Source organism: Mytilus trossulus, chromosome 5 (assembly GCF_036588685.1).
Source record: "Mytilus trossulus isolate FHL-02 chromosome 5, PNRI_Mtr1.1.1.hap1, whole genome shotgun sequence".
NCBI lineage: Eukaryota > Metazoa > Mollusca > Bivalvia > Mytilida > Mytilidae > Mytilus > Mytilus trossulus.
The window spans coordinates 27,063,003-27,082,966 of record NC_086377.1 but is presented as its reverse complement, the minus strand read 5'-3'; the positions used below and the strand labels follow the sequence as shown (position 1 = coordinate 27,082,966).

Below are 19,964 nucleotides of genomic sequence, written 5' to 3'. Positions count from 1 at the left end.
TCAGGTGCTCCGGAAGGGTAAGTGGATCCTGCTCCACATGTGGCACTCGTCGTATTGCTTATGTGATAAGCAAAACGAAAAAGAGTTTGACATTTTGTAAAGACATTTATCAATTGTCAAAGACCAGCTGATGATCTTCGATGATATTTCTGTTTGTTGGCGTTGACTTGCTGTCTCATTGATATAATACCTATACATGTTTTGCTCATAGGTCCAGCTATATACATTTACAAAGATAATAACATTTTTTTTTCAATCTTTTTATTGGTTTAATTTGTTTCACAACTGCTATCCAAGCGGCGATGGAACTCCTGTTTGTTGTTGGGTCCAGAATACTGCCTCTTGTATATCTAAACCGAATCTGAAAAAAAATGGATATAATAATTAGATATATTAAATATTATCTTTTTTTCTTTATCTGCATTTAACTGAAATGAATCTTCATTTTTGTGTTTGTGTGTTTGTGTACTTTATTACCTTTGTTTAATGATACTACAATTTTAGTGGTATAAGGGAAGGGTGGAGATCTTACAAATCAAGATCAACCCCGCCGCATTTTTGTGCATGCCCGAAGTACGATGCCTCTGGCCTTTGTTAGTCTTGTAAGTTTTTAAAAAAAAAATTCACATTTATTTGTTTTGGAGTTAAGTATTACGTCCATTTTCAGTGAACTAGTACACATGTTTATGTAGGGGATAGCTTAGACCCACGTCCGGCTGTGGAATTTTCGCGCTGCTTTAAAAACCATTTGGTGGCCTTTGGCTGTTACCTGCTCTTTGGTCGTATTGCTGTCCTTTTGACATATTTCCAATTTCCATTTACAAATGTATTGTCGTCAACGATGGTCTACTCATTGTTGTTTACCAATATAAATTTGAAAGTATACTCATATTACCGACATTCTAATCGTAAATCAAACGTAAACAGTAACAAATGCATTACCGTAATCCACATACATGTAAAGACAATTTCAAACAAGACATTCAATCGCACCTATAAATTTTAATTGATTATGCTTTATTCCATTACAGGAAACTAATTCACATAATATTATGATATTGAAGTTTGAATAGTGACACTTTTCAATACATGTTTAACCATTAGTAAAATTTCATAACCAGAACGGATTGACTTTTTAGCAGTTTTCGAGTATGCATGAGCATAATTATGTATTGAATGCCGATCGATTCCATGAGCCGTTTTTGGCCTCTTCTAGATATAACCTACATTCATTTATATTTATCGTTGTTACTAGTAAGAAGGTTATCGCTAAGCTCAGGAAGGTATGATTCTAAACAAAGACCTATTCCCCTTTTATCTTTACGTGACAACCTGCATTTTCTGATCTAGGCATAAACATGATTAAGTTCAGCGGGTCTATCGTTTGTTTATAAAATGTTTCAACAAGGCCAAATAAACCCACCTTATGATATGAAAGATGTTTGAATAATTCGTGTTCTTTACTGGTGGCACCGTTAATTTTTAAGAAATATATTTTGCCTTCGACTTCATAATATTTTTTATACTTTCATTTTATCGACTTCCTTTTTTACAGACCTTTGCTTCATAGGCGCTATCGCCATTTACGGCGAACGCTTGTTAGCCAAGAAACCTTATACAGTGTCAGAAACCATATCCTGCATAAACCGAAAACCTTAAAAAAACAAAAATGTTCAAAGTACCACCACACCAACTGTATGCGTTGCGAACCTGATTAAACCGAGCATCAGTCAAAACCAAACAAAATGTGAAGTTCCGAAGAGGGTCGGTTACATATTACAAGACTTAGTCTAATGGCCATGCCATTACGCGTGTAACTGGAGAACATATATATGACATACTCACATAGTCTCATCCGGGACTTGAATATGGGATCCTACACCACTTCAATCGACTAAGATAAACAGGTACTCCCCTAGCTGACCGCTTACGAACAATTAAAAGCATTACAGTGACATGAGCTAAGGAAAGCAATTACGTCACAATTCCCCTACCTTAAGGTTATTCATACCATAATAAACCAAACACCACATACAAACTCTGGCTAGAAAATGCCGTGGATTTTCAAGTTGAGGGTTAGTTTAACCGGACAGCATGAATTATATTACAAAATCGGGTCATCTTTTAACAACGCGGCACTAAGCTTAAGAAGTTCTTCCATTGTGATTGAGCATGCAGATCCACCGCTTATTCACTACAGCTTGCTAAATATCTACTGCATGTACTAAAGATAATTTGCTTGCCACAGCATTTAATTATCATTTCAATTCATTTCAAAGTATAGAAGCATTTCTACCAACTTTTAAATGATGGGTGAAAGATACCAGAGGGACAGTCAAACTCATACATCGAAAATAAACTGACAACGTCCCATGCTGAAAAATAAAAAAACAAGCAGAAAAGTAATAGTACACACAACACATCATAGAAAAGTAATAGTACACACAACACATCATAGAAATCTATAGACTAAGCAACACGAACCCCATCAAAATCTGGCGGTGATCTCAGATGCTCCAGAAGGGTTAGTAGATCCTGCTCCACATGTGACACCCGTCGTGCTCATGTTTGAGAGACAACAACGTGCAAAGTGATAACACTGAATTCCATAAATATGAAACTTACGATTGACTCTGAATTCCATTACTTAATTTAGCTTCAAATGTATCAGTTGTTGGCTCTACGGTCCAGATTACTTTGTTGTTATTTCCAGCTCCAGCATGTTTTCCCGCCAGACACACTAATGAACTCTGGGGAAATTAAAAATGTTCATTTTAATACATAACATTTATATTTAATTGCAGAAATTTTTTTTTCTACTACTGCTGTCTCATTAGTCAATAATTTTTGTTCAAAGTTATTTTTAAAATCTAAATCTTTCTTGTGTCCATTACCACACCAAAAAAAAATAATTACTTAGTAATTTTTCTTTACTCATTTTGAGTAATTATATTACTTACATATTTACTTTAGTTTGTTGAAATACTTACACGAGTTACACAAATGAAAAGAAAGGAGAACCTTACAAAAAGGACACTTTGTGGGTCTTCATGTTTCTGGCTACTCTGGCTACTCTTTGTGTACTAATTCAATTAAATGAAATTGTAACACAAAGAGTTGCTGGGGAGGTTGCCCATGTTAACTTACAACAAACAAGAGAAATGGATTATGACAAAGGATATATTTATATGCTCATTCTTTAAAAAGGTATGTTACTTTTTCAAATTATATGCATTTATAATAAAACAGTGTAGAATTTTTATTTCAATCTGTAAATATATTATAAATAAGTGCCTATAAATAGAAACACATGATATACAAATCTATGGGAGTGTGGATTAATCAGTACAGAGATTATTTACTCTTAAATTGTTCTTGAATAAATATTTCATTGAATATATTTTGTTTTCTTGAACTCGTGTACTTCAAGCAGATTACTTTAAATTATAATTATTTGGATCATTATTTTGGATTACTAAAATTTTTGTTAAGAATTACTTAAAATCATTACTAAGAATTACTTAAAATTATTACTAAGAATTACTTAAACTTATTACTATGAATTACTTAAAATATTTACTTAGGATTACTTACAATTATTACTTAGGATTACTAAAAGTTATTACTTAGGATTACTAGAAATTATTACTAAGGATTACTTGAAATTATTACTTAGAATTACTTGTAATTCCTTATGATTTTACTGAGTATTACTTAAGATTATTACTAGGATTACTTGAAATTGCTTGGATTATTACTGTGAATTACTTGACGTTTTACTGTGAATTACTTGCAATTATTGGTTATATTACTAGTATTTGCTTGTTATAAATACTTGAAATTACTCAGAATATTACTTAGAATTACTGATGTTGATTATTTTGTTTACTGAATTGGATTACTTAGAATTACTGAAAAAGTAAATTACTTGTATTTACTTGAAATAACTTAACATCACCAATAATAACTATCAATGATCAATAATTTTGACAAATTCAATTACTTGAATCAAGTAATTGAATTACTTGTTTTTGGTAATTTCAATAAAAAATTTTTAGAGTGCAGGTTTTATCCACCATTTTCTTCACAAGAAAATGCCTGTACCAAGCCAGTTATTTGACAGTTGTAATCCATTCGTCTGGTGTGTTTGAGAGGGACGAAAGATACCAAAGGGACAGTCAAACTCGTAAATCTAAAACAAACTGACAACGCCAAGGCTAAAAATGAAAAAGACAAACAGAAAACAATAGTACACATGACACAACATAGAAAACTAAAGAATAAACAACACGAACCCCACCAAAAACTAGGGGTGATCTCAGGTGCTCCGGAAGGGTAAGCAGATCCTGCTCCACATGCGGCACCCGTCGTGTTGCTTATGTGATTACAAATCCGGTAAATAGTCTAATTCGGTAGGTCAAATTCATGAAAGGGAAGGGGATTGTAGTTACGACGTAAGGAACATATCCGATATCATTTGTGAAACGGTTATTCCATAACGGTCAACCAACTCGTGATGGCGTCCGTAAAATTTACGAAGGGATGATTTCAACTTCACCATTTGGAACTCTTGGTTTAATAGCTTCCTTGTGAGCAGTAACCCTCTATCAAGAAAATCATGATAGGAAATGCAAGCACGGGAATATCGTATCAATTGGGAGATATATAATACCCCGTATGCAGGTGCTGCTAGAATGTTGCTACTTAGAAATGGAAAGTTCACAATTGGAAAGCTGAAATCATCTCTTTTGTCGTAAAGTTTTGTCTTCAACCGACCCTCATTGTCAATTTCTAGATGTAAGTCAAGATATGAAGCCGACTTAACTGTATCTGTAGTATCCTTTATCTGTATCTGATATTTTGAGCTTTTGATATTGCAATGTCATCACGAACTTTCCGTTTTGATTTTTTTCTCAGAGGGTATTTTTTTTATGTTATTTTACTTTCTACTATAATTGTCTTACCAATGTATATCTGAAGTAACCATAAATGTTCCCGGATGTACAGCTTCCAGGACACGTGCCACTAGAAAATAAATAAAATTATATAAACCCTCTAAATAACAATTCAAAGATTAATTCAAAATGAACTTAAGCCACGCTTGAGTATTGCTCTATATTTGAAGTGCAACCAAGCTTTCTATACATAAATTATAATTTAAAACGTATAATATTATATTATATATATGGTATCCGAAAGGGATCGACTAGTTTCAGTTTCCTCATATTTCTCGATATAAATTTGATATGTTGCATTGATAAATCTTAATTATATTTTTTAAACTATTTATTAAACAATTTTAAATAAAATATTAGGAAAACTTATTTAATTTGACTAGACAGTTTTAAATTTACATTTATAATTTACTTTCTTAAGATTTTCTGTAGTATTTTAAAATTCCGATGGCTTGCAATAGCAGTGGAACTTTCACTTTCTGATATTTTCTTTTAATAGTCATTTTAAAGAAAATTGAAGAAGTACATGTATGCAATTATACAAACCCACAGGCTCCACTGATCCCTACACCACAATCATTAAACGTAGTACTGCAGTTTAGTTGTCCCATATCTTTATACACTATAAACACACAGATAAAAAAAAATTGTATATGCTAACATTTTTAAAATCAAGAAATAGCATCTCAATGTGAATCTACATTGCAGCGTGAGGGTTTGTTCTGCAATGTTAAAACCAGTGAATAACGAGAAATGAGAAATAAAAGGTGAAGAGAACAATAGCCTACAAGATTGCGGAATACAGAAAAGGAAAGATCTCCCTTTTTTGGCCGTTCCAATTTTCATTCTGACGATTCAGTTATTTTTTTTTTTAAATATATACACATAAAATATATGATTAGTTACTTTATAAATGCCTTAACAGATTCACAATGGGATTTTACGATGTTGTGCTTGTCGAATACATGTTCATCCCGCCTTTTATAAATTATTGAAATTTGGTATGATTGTCGCGGATCGATGACACAACTATCAAGCAGGGTCCAAATTGAAGAGAATTTAAGTAAATGATTTGTTTTTAAATTGAGCTTATCAAAACCCGTATAGTCAGCTATAAAAATGTGAAATAGTGAAAACGAAAAATTCAGCGGTCTTTTTTTAATAACAAAACAATAAAAAAATACATACGACGGCCACCTCGCAACGGAAATCACAAAAAAAACAACGCTGCTGACTTAAAAAAGGTAAATCTGAAATGTCGATGGGTTAAAAAATCATGCTTGTGAGCTACATGTATGAACCCATCTTTATGCAAATATGACTAGGCTCAATCGCTTTGTATTTTACGTAGCATCGAGAAGCGGGGAAAACTTATCCGCGAGTCACAATGTATTAGGAAAAGTTTTCAACGACGTCGTAATATGACCGCAGAGCTTATTAAGTATATACTATCGTTCGTACAATTGTCAGGCAGGGAAAAAATCAAACATGAAACGATTAACAGATTGCAGATTTACTGTTTAAATCAAAATCAAAAACCAATCGCTCGATACAATGTGAAGGTTTTTTTTATTGTTCACAGCGTTCACTCGCTGAAAAGCTTCAAATAATTACTTGCGACTGATATTTTTTTATCCAATGTATCAATGTGCATAACAATCCGGAACTCTATACAAAGCATGTAGAGACTTAGTGAACCCTGTCTAAACCGAATCTTGAATAAACCGTAAACCTTTCAATAACAAACAAGTTCTTTGGTCTATTAAATGATATCAATTTTTAAGCATTTTGAACCTGATTAAAATTTACACCTAACAAAAGAAGAAGTTCTTTTAGACAGATTTCACTGTACATTTATCTTCATAAAATAATAAACCTGACTATATGATACATACATACTACTTTGTCTGATCCTTGTTTATTTCCATTTGTACCATTGCAGACATAGACACCAGTGTCGGTAGCTAAATCAACGCTTGTTACAATCAAACCATCACCAACAAGCAGATATTTCCCAGGATTACCCGATAAAGGAGGACTGTATGTTTTAGACCAGGAGAATTGTGTCTGCCCACCACCGGAAGAGTCACATGTAAGTTGTAGAAACGATTCACCAGAGACTAATGGTCTGTTGTGTGGACTTGCAGTGACAGTAAAAGGCACTTAAAATAGATGATACATTTCCATTCTTAATTTTATAATACAAACTTCAGTCATCAGTAGTAGTGTAATTAAGAAAACAATCTTTAATTAATAAACTTCAATCCAAAAAGAAAGAAATTCAAATTCCGGTTGAATACAGTGGCTAATGCAGACATATATTATCACTAGAAGAGCAATCGGCCGTTTTTTTACTGCAGAAACGACCAATCAAGGTATATATCGATCTCTAGACATACTCGGGATCACAACACATATTTTGTAGTTATCGTTTATTGATCAGAGGCTGTATACTGTAGGAAGTCGAATGCCACGCGTTCAAATACATGTAGTGCGTATGTGTGTAGGGATCACTTGCACACGTTAGTCAATACTGAAATTGTGAATTAAATACCGCTTGTTTCGAGATGTGTTCGACTCAAGTATCTGTATTTACAAGAACTGCAAGTATTACTACCAAATGTGGGTGGTTCAAAACGGTAACTCCGGTTTCCACCATGAATAAATTAAGTCTTACCATTTATACTTAACCTGCCAGATGCTGTAGTTGAGCCGACACTGTTTGTTGCAGTGCACGTGTAATCTCCTTCACTAAATGAATCCACGTGAAACAAAGTAACGGAACCATCAGAATTAATTCGTGCTGTTTTAGGGGGTATACTTCCTGTCTGTGAAGAAAATTACAGTGGGTAAATATGAATGATGCAATTAAGCAGATATAAAAACATTCTTCACCGACCAAAACACTGTGGAACCTTAACCGAAAAATAAACTCTTGCAATGGACCTATCAGTTTGTTTTTGCTAACCAGTTTAAATGTTCCTTTATCGATTTTTTTATATCGGCACTTAGTGTTAAAATGTATATTTTAGCCGTTGTTGTGTTGGGAGCCTAAGTTAAAAGACTAGCCTGGGGATAGGGTAGCATACTCAAAATAATGTCAACCCAATATGGCATAATAATCGATATGCTGATCTCAAGCTTGAAACTATAATCTAGTGGTTGTCGTTCGTAGCTATTTTTTTATTCAAGCCATACATGTATGCTGTCATCGAAATAATGTTTCACTTTTTTAATATCCATTGGTAGAGGTTGCAAATAAATGACAAGAAGAACCTAGAAAGACACAGAGTGGTCGTTGTGCTCCTCTATTTGTGGGTAAGTTATCATGACAATGATACTGTACCTTAGGGAAATTCCATGACACACTAGCGGGAGGGTTGGCGATATTGTCACAATAAAGTGTTAATGTTGTACCAATGTTAACTAAATGGTTATTTGGTCCACCGATGATTACAGGTTTTGCTACAAACAAGATGAAATCTGGTAAAAAAAACACTACCTATGATATTAATAGCTTAGCTTACAAGAATCAGAAAGATCTCACATATATCCTCTGGTTTTGTCGGATTAATACACACTTTTAAAAATTATTATCCTGTTGAATAAGACCCGACTTCTACAAAAATTCCAAATATACAATACAAATATATCTGATCATTTTTTTATTATATATATAATATATATCGAAGAATTTATTGTGCAGATTTAAATACTAATGCAAATGTAAGAGTTATTGTTTATAATGTTTAATTGTAAAATGTTCTACATTTAAGATATTTTGAATACACATGTTAAAAAGTTGCGTACAAATATAAAAATACTATTATAAAACTCTAACTTAACAAACTAAGCCTTAGATTGAACATTTATAACCTCATTTTCATGATAAACTGAAAAGTATGTGATTTTAAGGTGTTGTAACATTATCCTTTTAGTATTGTACATACTTTAATTTACTCCTAGTTCTAATTATTGAGTCGTTCCTCTTTATAACAGTCTGATATGCTTTATGTAAACCAAATATAAATTAGTCAGATTATTGTATAAGAATACAGTCAAATGAACACAGTCATTAACAAAAATCGACATTATTCGCTCTAACACATTAAGGTTCAATATACACGAAACCTGTTACCTCAATTTTTCAATATTAAGCTATACATGTGGAAGTATGCAGCTTGGTGTAATTTCTTAATAAAACCAACAACATCATATATAAACTTACATATAACATTAAGACTTGATGTTACTGATTTGTTCTCGAAACCGTTTGCAACCTCACATATATACTGCCCAGCGGACAAAGCGCCAACACTGTCAAGATGTAAAACACTTTGCTGAGCTCCAGTTGTGACACCGGAAGTTATTACTTCCCTTAGGCCGTTATATGTCACGTGATACCATTTCACTGTTGGTGGAGGAACACCAGAAAAGCTACAGGTTAGATCTTCTTTTTGGTTTGCATTCAACTGAGATTGTGACGGGTTTATGTTGATCTTAATTGGATCTGCAAAAATGCAAAATTGATATGAAATAACTTGTCGTTGGATCTGAGCATGAAATAACAATATTTTTAGATTATCGTTGGTTATCTTAACGATATTGTTTCTTTTTAGTGAGCCGGTACGGCGAAAGTGAGAAATGCAATCGAAAACATTAGTTGCGATAACCTAGTATGTTAATATATTTATCACTTTTTTACCTAAGACGATGTTGTTAATTGACAACGGCACGTGCACATTAACCTTCTAGCGATAATTTTACTTATTACTCTAACCTGTTGAGTAAGAAAGATCAAGGAAAAAATACAGCTTTCTTTTGACACATTATAAACTAAATAGAGATTATTGTTTTAAAACGGCAACATTATGACGATCTATGTTGAAATTGCTAAAGGGCTAAGGCGATAATAAATCTGTTTGGCATTTCAAGCGATTGACATCATTTAGATGTATAGATTACGGTATCATCCTTAAGCTTTATACCAGGTTTGTTCACCAAAAGCACATGAGATTATCCCCAGTTTGTTGGAGGGTTCGTGTTTCGTTTGTTTACTGTAGTTAGTGTATTTGTTGTTTTGCTTTTCCATCCAAGGCGTTGTCAGTTTTTTTTAAATTATTAGTTTTAATGTATCTGAGTATCTTTCGGTGCTTTTTCTCATTAATGAATTTGGACATAAAATGGTTAAAATGTATTTATTTGCTGCTGTCAATAAACTCGTCATAGATACCAGGATTGAAATTTGATATTTACGCCAGACGCGCGTTTCGTCCACAAAAGAATCACCTGTCAACACGTTTTTATTCGAGCGTCACTGCCAGTGACGCTCGAATAAAAACGTGTTTAAAAGTCCAAACGAAGTACGAAGTACTTTGAGGATTAAAAGCCTTAATTCTTAAATCTGCTAATGTGAAGTTCGTCTGATATATAATAATGTAGTGTATTTTACTGCGTTTGTATAGCGAACGCATTCCCTTTGAACGGCTCTAACCTAAAAGTTAGTTTTTATAAGTGCTTCATCTGTAATATTGATTTACAATTTCAGTTTCCTGTACATGGACATGGACAATGGTGTTTTTTTTTTCTTTTTGTATTTCAAAGTTGCTGTTGCTATATGACGACAAGAACACCATGGTGTTGACATGATTATTTGGTCATTTTTATAAATTTCCTGTTTACAAAACTATGAAATTTTCGACAACTAAGGATTTTCTTATCCCAGGCATAGATTACCTTAGGAATAGTCGTATTTGGCACATGTTTTTTTATAATTTTGGTTCTTCAATGCTCTTCAACTGTGTACTTGTATGGCTTTACAAATATTTTGACCTTAGCGTCAATGATAAGTCTTAATTAGACGAAACGCGCGTCTGGGGTATCAAATTATAATCCTGGTACCTTTGATAACTACTTACCGGTCACAATGAGGTTGAATTTTTTATTTACTGTTCCAAAGATATTTGTAGCCTGACAGGTAAAAGTAGTAGAATCTGTAAACTCCGTTGATCTAATTAGTAACCCGTCTACTGTTTGTATGTAACGCCCTTGGTGCTTAGGGTCAAGGGCAGGTGACCAGGTTATCTGTGCTGGTGGTAAACCAGTCGGTTTACAAGGAAGTATAACATCGCCACCTTTATTTGCCGGTACTACAACAACTGCTGGTCCCGTCAACATAGGTTTAGCTAAAAAAAAAACATGCAAACTGAATGTTCTAAAAGTCAAGTTTATATAAATGTAGACACAGATCAGTGTGGATATTTTTGTTTTATTGTTAGTGTAAAGCAATACTGTTATCGAGATTGTTTTTTCCTTTGAGTTTATGCATTGGTTGTGACCCATCGAGTACAAAATGTATTTATGTCCTATGTCAGTGTCTCATTTTTATAGCCCTATAATAAACTCTTATCTGCATTTACAGCCATGTTTGATTGTCATTTTCAAGTAAACAATTGCTAACAGTTTTGGATTTAGCTGTCTCATTATATACACCAAATGCAAGTCTTACAATGACCTGTAGTTGCTAACTTCTACTTCTTTGGACTCTGATGGGAATTTGTCGCATTTGTAATCATATTACATCATTTTGTTTTATATTCGACGGACACATAGAAAAAAGGCTAGAGAAATAAAAATGCCATCAAAATATTTTCAATTTGCCATTTATTTATCTATTTATTTTTTAACAATTTATTTCTTACCAAGGTGATTGCAACAAGTGTCTGCAACGTCATTAAATTGTGTTCCAAATAAACCTGGAAAAAAAATAAAAATAATAATAATCAACATTGTTTAAATAATCATCATTAACGATTTAAAAAGAAAACATATACTTTTATCAAATGCTGAGTACAAAAAAATGTGTTTGGTAATCGACATTCAGTTTTAAATGTATGAAATAGTTTTTAACAGTTTGCATTATAGTTCAAATGTTTATTCACATTTATAAGGTATTCATCGATTGGCCTTAAAATGAGAAAAATCATATCATAGGACACATGTGTACTAAGTTTCAATTTGATTGGACTTCAATTTCACCAAAATCTTTAAACTGCAGCAGGACAGATAGATGTACAAATCAACAAACGGACGGACGAACAGAAGAACGAACAAACAGACATATTGACCGTAAAACATAATGCCCTAAGAATATGAGTAACACAAAATTCAGACCCTCTTACCGATTTTTGATAGCACTACATGTTGTCAAAAAATCCAATCAAATGAACAACTGTAACAGAACAAGTATGTAAATTTTCATTAGACATACATGTACATAATATACCTTGTAAATCTCGTCGAACGATTCTGTGTTTAGAACCACATCCACCAGAGGAACCTGGATCTCCCTTTGAGCCTGCAAGCAGTGAAAAACTTTTTAAGTGTTAGTCTGCCAAAGAATCAGGCAGTGGTGAAAACATGACAAAACATTTGACATAGATTTCAGTTCAATAAATAATTTATTATGTAGTTATGCACCAAAAAAAACCATTCATTTCCATTTTCTGTTCTGGTAATAGAAAATACAATTTGGTTGAAATGCACTAGAAATTAACGAATAGGGAGAGATAACTCTGTAAATAGCTATCATTCTAACCAATTTTCTAACCAACTTATTTGATATTACCAGACACACAAACGAAAGATTAATACTTTTTAACTCAGGATGATGGTTAGTATTAAATAGCATGATTAGCTGGGTGGGTTTTTTCTAATCATGTTTTAATTTTTACCTAAATTGCCTGATTCTTACAAAGACTTGCACTTAAATTGAAAATGCAACAAATGAAAAACTTTCAAATACGACATGCATTTAAGTAATGTTAATATTTGGTTTCCAGTTAAAATTTCATCTCACTCTCTCATTTCTCTCTTTTTTTCTCATTTATTCTTTGCTTCTCTTATCCTGAAAACAATTGACACAATTCTTATTATAACCAGTAATAATTATGTTTTAATTAACCTTAAACTTACCCTTTTCTCCTTTTGGACCAATAGCACCTATGTAAAAGTATAAGGTACAATGTTAAAGATAAATACAAAAAAGAATACTAGTAGATATTACTCATTTAACGTCTGCTTTTGAAAGTCATAAGCTAAATCATATTAAGGTGGTACCAAACACTTTCATTAAAATTAATTTGGCTCGTTTAATTTTCATAAAATTCTTTCAAAGTATTTACTTTGACCCTTTAACAAAATCTAAAAAGAATCAACCAACCGTTTTGTCAGGAAAATTACACTGGTTATAAAGCAGTTTGGCAAACACAAACTTTGGTCATTGAGAAGCTTAATATTCCTTTTACAACACAATGTAATTAAATGTCAGCTTACTTTACAGAGTTATCTCCCTGTAGTGTAAGGTACATATGTACCACCTTAAAAACGATTGATTGATTGATTGTAGGTTGTTTAACGTCCAGTGGGAAAACGCCTGCGATAATCGTGATCTGATATTAACGTTAACACCGACAACACATTTAAAACTTTAAATTATGTTTTAAATTAATCTTTTTTCTATTGGCATATCTACAAATACTTGAACATGATTTGTATGTCAGCATTTCTTTCCTGGGTCTGTGATTCGATATACCATTTTAATTTTACCGGCACTAGTTTGTTAACCTCTGCACACTGTGATATAAAACTTATGATTCGCATGCGATACATGAAGGTGAAATTTGGGTTATGAATTATGATTTGGATAAAACACATTTTTTATCTAGCGGTTATGAATGTGCTTAGTAGCTGCACTTACACACTTTACTACATTTGTAGCTACGGTGTTTTAGATACCTTGGACTTAAAGTCCGACTGGTAATGCTTCGGTCCAGTTTAAACACCAATAACCGATATCAGAATGTTTACAATCATATATTTAAAAAACTCTCAAGCTTCAATAATATACAAATGAAACAATTGGTTAATTGTCTCAAATGTATAACGAATAAGATTTGATTTCAAATCAATTTGTTTAATATAAGAAACATGAATAAAATCAATATAAAACAGATATTAAAAAAAACCGTTTAGACCGGCTGCATTTGTTTGTGCCTGTTCTAAGTAAAAAAAACCTGTTGGTAAGTGGTTGTCGTTTGTTGATGAGTTGTCTCATTGGCACTCATGGTCCAAGACCACAATTAATGTCCTCGCGTTTCGTTGTCCAATATAGTTCCTCTTAATTAAAGTGTATTTGTTTCTTATTTCTTTTCTTTTCCTTCCTCACTCATTTCTTATATTGGTTTTTTTGTGGAAATGAAAGAAGAGAGATGAAATAAACTTTTGGATGTTGTATTTTAACTGATTTTGATGTGGAAAAAGTAATTAGGCCAGTCGCAAAAAGGTGATATTTACAGTTTTCGGAACATCTCTAGACGTCTATAGGTGTATGTGTGTATATTGGCCACAATTGTAAAATACAGCAGAGCAATATTTCTGAATGTTGAATATATACTTTTGGACTATTACTGCACTTTACACACACAAAGAATTTGACAAAAAGATTCGGTGCATTTTCGTAATAAATCAAAACGTTATAAAGAACTAAAAGCGACTTTAATTGTGGTCTGTGGCCTCATACCACATTTTCTCATATTTAGTTCATCCGTCTACTCGGCCGATTCCGTACCCTCATCTCACAAGAAGAAGAGTACCGGATTCTACCGAGGATTGCCGAATGATATTTAGTTATGAATATCCGGATTTTCGATACACGAAAACCTTAAAACTGCGTTTGACTATACTAACAAACGGTGTATTATAGGAAATATGGTTAAACATACCTGGTAAGCATATCTTTGAAGAATTTGAACAATAATTTCTCAATAGATCTTTCTGAAAAAGAATAGTTTTACAACTGAAAAATTAATTAAGCGAAGGGAAGTAATGTTTTAAGTTCACACTACTATACATATTCTTAGTTGCTAGCTTTAAAAAATAAGATGTAAATTAAATATTTATGTTTTTTGAGTTGATATCTATTTTGGAAATATTCACATGTTATAAATACATAGTGTATAAATTTTGTATAGCTGTTAGCGTTCAATAATTTTGGAATACAGCAATGTATACAGATATTAAAAGTCCTCTCGAGGGGAAATATGATATTAGTTATTTAAAAATACCTTTTGTTTCATTTATAAACTTGATTTAAAGATTAAATTCACCTGTTTCTCGGAGATTTCTTTCATCAACTTTTCATATACATCGTTGAAATTGTTTTCTGACGGCGTCAAGTTATCCTATAAATAGATTTTTATGTATTTGTTATAATTATTCTATCAAATTCAAGTTTAAGAAACACATGTTCGTTTAAAATTCAAAAGAGAAAGTCCCTAACAAAATAATGAATGACCTTTCATAAGCTATAAAGTCTTATATGGAACAATAGATAGGTGTTATGGTGCCAAATATTTTATATTGTATTGAATGGAAAACTGCCAAGGAGTCCGAACATTTGACACAAATTCCAAAACCTCACCTAAGTAGATCCTTAAAACGAGGCTCAAGCTCTATTTATTTTCATATTATCAAAATGACGAGTATCACTACTACATAATGTTGTGGATAAGGTTACAGAAAAGAAAGCAATGATAAAAAATATAAAGAATAGAGAGAATAAATTAAAAAAATACTAGAAAAAGTTAATATAGGAATAACTTTGAAGAAACTCGTTTATTGTCCGACAGTTTTTTTTTATTTAAGCTGGTCGACCGGGATATCTTTCGAGCTGCACTTTGTCACCACAGTTGATTCTCAAATCACGCCTCTGTTCGGTAAAAATTTTATATTGATGGATTGTTTTGCTTTATTGACCTATGTGTACCGGTTCTCAGATTTATTCTCCATATTTCTTCTCTTAAAGATAAACTTAGATATTTTCCAATATAACTGTTCTTCGATAGCGGACAAATTGAATTTTCAAGAAGACTCAAAGATAAGGAAAATGTAGAATAAATTTTTAGAATCAGTTCAAACTTTAAGAGGTTCAGGACATAATTATACATGAATTTTTTTGTACGTGTTCAAATCTATATTTTAACCTTTGACAAAACAAGTAGTGCATGCATGTACTATGCACTTTCTATTACATGTATATGATAGGATTACGAAATAAACTCCCGTAGTAAAAGTGGCACAGTCTTAGCCGTTAAAAAACAATTTCTATGGGACTTGCATTGCCTTGTATTTACAGAAGTGCAACCTTCACGGGAATTGTTCATAAACATTCGATAAGAAAGTTTGCATTTGTAATGGCGTTCTATTGACCTTAATCCGAAGGTTATCCGAAACTAACGCACTCAACTTAAAGTTTGTTGATAACAGACAGACAAGTAAAGTCGTGACACTTTTCTTTATACATATGTATACACACAAACTTGCTGCGAGTTTAAATTTATGTATGCTATATGTTATCAGCTATTTACATGTAGGGCAGTGGAATGAGATTCACACTAGACGGTCAACCCTTGTTTTGAACGTATTCCATTATCCTTTTTTCAGGACATGATAACTGTTTTGACTAATATTGTTAACATTTATATTTGCTATTGGTACACTGTATAAAGTTTAGATATTTCTAACATCGTAGTTTCTTCATTAATATAGTTTTTGATATCATTTTTCATGAGACCAACTAAAACTAAAATTACAAGAACACATGCAGTCTCAAAACTGACAGAGAAGTGAAAGTTTTGGTTTCGAATTATCAATACCTATTATGGTGGTACAAAATACCTGGACTATAATTAATTTGGCTAGTTTATTAATTTTCATTAACATTTGACAAAATACTTATTGTGACCCTTTGACACAATAATTAATAAAATTCAAATAAAAAAATCTAAAAATTTTCAAATGGATATACAGCAGTTTGACAAACACATTTTTGATCATTGAGAAGCTTAATATTTCCTTAACAATGATACTTGATTTAAACTTTCAGCTGGTTTTTTTTTAAAGAGTTCTCTCCCTGTAGTGGTATGTTCCACCTTAATGTCATGCCTATTTCATTTCTTAAAAAAAATGTCAACTCTGAAATATTTACTTGTGCATAAACACTGATTCCATAGTGTATTCAAATATTATTTGCAAAAATGAGATTGATTCCAATTATCAAAGTAGAACTTAATTCTACGTAAGCGACAAGGCATACATGTATTTTAGCACCTGCCTGTTTTTGAACTATTTTTATATTAGATTTAAGAGAGCTAGACAAGAAGTGCAACCTTAACTGTATAATTTGATAGCAATAAATCTGAATGGATTCAAACATATTTTAGCAGTCGGATATTTTTTTTTTTTAATATGTCACAGTCAAAACAAAAGAGCAATGCATGTTGGATTCTGATGTACAGTAGTTGTCGTTTGTTTATGTAATATATACGTGTTTCTCGTTTCTCGTTTGTTTATATAGATTAGACCATTGATTTTCCCGTTTAAATGGTTTTACTTTTAATTTTGGGCCCCTTTATAGCTTGTTGTTCGGTGTGAGCCAAGGCTCCGTGTTGAAGGGCGTACTTTAACCTATACTGGTTTACTTTTTAAATTGTTATTTGGATGGAGAGTTGTCTCATTGGCACTCACACCACATCTTCCTATATCTATGTTAATTTGAAGCATTCTGACACCTGTATTACAGGGAAACGTAACATTCACCAAGTCTCGTTTTCAGTACTTTTTTCCTTATGTGATAGGGGTAAGGTCTTATTTATTGAAATGTATTTAAATTATTTATGAATTAAAGCATCTGATATCAATTTATAAATGTACATGTATAAACGAAAACGAAAAATACCTTAGAAAGTGTTCATACGAATAAACCATAATTATGTCCATATCTTTTTTAAATTGTTTAAAACGAAAAACTAACCTGGTTCCGTTTTTGGACAGTTACAAGTCTACCAAACTCAAGCCGGGTAATTCTTTCATTAAGTTTGATGATTTCCTTCCACTGAAGAATCGAGAACGTCCCGAATGTTGTTACCACAATAATAAACGTGAAAAATGTACATACATTTACACATTTATTTGAGGACGTATCTCCTTGACGATCCTTCATTATTTAATCTACTGACAAGTACTGTCTAGGCTAGGGGTGATAGGTACTCCTGATATACAATCACTATTCGATAAATAATAATATGTCTACTTGTAATGGTCGTCATACATGTAATAGTTGTTTGGCTCTGTAGATAGACGCCTACAAATACACCTACATTTCACTACCGCGCTGAAGTCCATTTCAATCTCATTGAATTAAAGATATACGTAAAGAGGTGATAGAGACCAAAGAGAAATCCAAACTCAAAAGTCGAAAATACATGTAGAGAGTTAAAAGATACCAAAGAAAATGCAAAGTTTAACTCAAAAGTCGAAAATACATGTAGAGAGTTAAAAGATACCAAAGAAAATGCAAAGTTTAACTCAAAAGTCGAAAATAAAAATTACAACACCATGGCACTACTACTACTAGTTACAATTTATGACAAAAATAAGCAAAGACCCATCGAAACAACATCTGATAAACAAATTTAATAATACTTTAAGATATTTGGATGATATTTTGGCTCTCAATAATGACGACTTCAGTATGTACAATGTATATTAATGAAATTTATCCTGTTGAACTTACTTTAAATACAGCTAATACTAACAATGACCACTGCCCTTTCCTCGATCTTGATATCTATTTCACTAACGGAAAGCTGAATACTAAAATTTATGATAAAAGGGATGATTTTTCATTTCCTATCGTTAATTATCCGTTTTTAGATGGTGACGTTCCCTTGTCACCATCTTACGATGTTTATATATCTCAACTTGAACGATTCGCTCGTATATGTAACAATGTTTTAGATTTTAACGAGAGAAATTTATGTATTACTGAAAAATTATTGCACCAGGGTTTTCGATATCACAAACTAGTCAAAACATTTACTAAATTTTATCATCGGTATAAAGACATCATTCGTAAATATAGCTCAACATGCAGACTTCTTATACGTTCAGGTATTTCACATCCATTTTTTTATGGAAATAATCTTTATAAAGCACACAGGTGTCAGTATTCACCTCATGATGGTATGCTACTAAACCCCTAAATGTAACGGGAAGGATTGTGCCTGATGTTCATATGATAAAATCATAATCTTTCAGTCAGTTTAATTGAAGTCTGGAGCTGGCATGTCAGTTAACTGCTAGTAGTCTGTTGTTATTTATATATTATTGTCATTTTGTTTATTTTCTTTGGTTACATCTTCTGACATCAGACTCGGACTTCTCTTGAACTGAATTTTAATGTGCGTATTGTTATGCGTTTACTTTTCTACATTGGTTAGAGGTAAAGGGGGAGGGTTGAGATCTCACAAACATGTTTAACCCCGCCGCATTTTTGCGCCTGTCCCAAGTCAGGAGCCTCTGGCCTTTGTTAGTCTTGTATTATTTTAATTTTAGTTTCTTGTGTACAATTTGGAAATCAGTATGGCGTTCATTATCACTGAACTAGTATATATTTGTTTAGGGGCCAGCTGAAGGACGCCTCCGGGTGCGGGAATTTCTCGCTACACTGAAGACCTGTTGGTGACCTTCTGCTGTTGTTTTTTTATTTGGTCGGGTTGTTGTCTCTTTGACACATTCTCCATTTCCATTCTCAATTTTATTTTCTATCAATGCATAGTTGATACATAAAGAGAGACAAATTATACCCCCAAAAAAATCAAACTCAAAAGTAAGTCGAAAATAAAACTACGCCATACATGGCACACCTGTACTTTTCTATCAATGCATAATTAATGCATGTGGAGAGTCGAAATATACCAAAGAGAAATTCAAAGTAGAAAATAGATCTGACAAAGCAATTGCAAAAAAAAAGGGACATATATTAGACAGAAAAGAGTATACAAAACACAACATGGAAAACAATATACTGAGCAAAACCCGGAGTTGATATAACGGGCTCCAGAAGGGATATAGAGAATCTATATGGCAAGATTTCGAGAAGTAATTGCT

At 32.5% G+C, this 19,964-nt stretch overlaps 1 protein-coding gene across 1 annotated transcript; it reads right to left on the bottom strand.

Annotated features, from left to right (window-relative positions):
- Window positions 1-244: 244 nt before the first annotated feature.
- LOC134718709 (hemicentin-2-like) lies at window positions 245-18,098 on the bottom strand. The gene is made up of 15 exons (XM_063581377.1): window positions 17,827-18,098; window positions 15,122-15,196; window positions 14,738-14,789; window positions 12,930-12,956; window positions 12,241-12,312; window positions 11,657-11,710; window positions 10,874-11,140; window positions 9,184-9,465; window positions 8,302-8,420; window positions 7,633-7,783; window positions 6,851-7,117; window positions 5,502-5,577; window positions 4,965-5,025; window positions 2,626-2,750; window positions 245-361 (listed from the first exon to the last, which is right to left on the bottom strand). Exons 1-15 carry the CDS (start codon window positions 18,013-18,015, stop codon window positions 289-291), a joined length of 1,890 nt encoding a protein of 629 aa, XP_063437447.1. The 5' UTR covers window positions 18,016-18,098; the 3' UTR covers window positions 245-288.
- Between the last annotated feature and the right edge of the window lie 1,866 nt (window positions 18,099-19,964).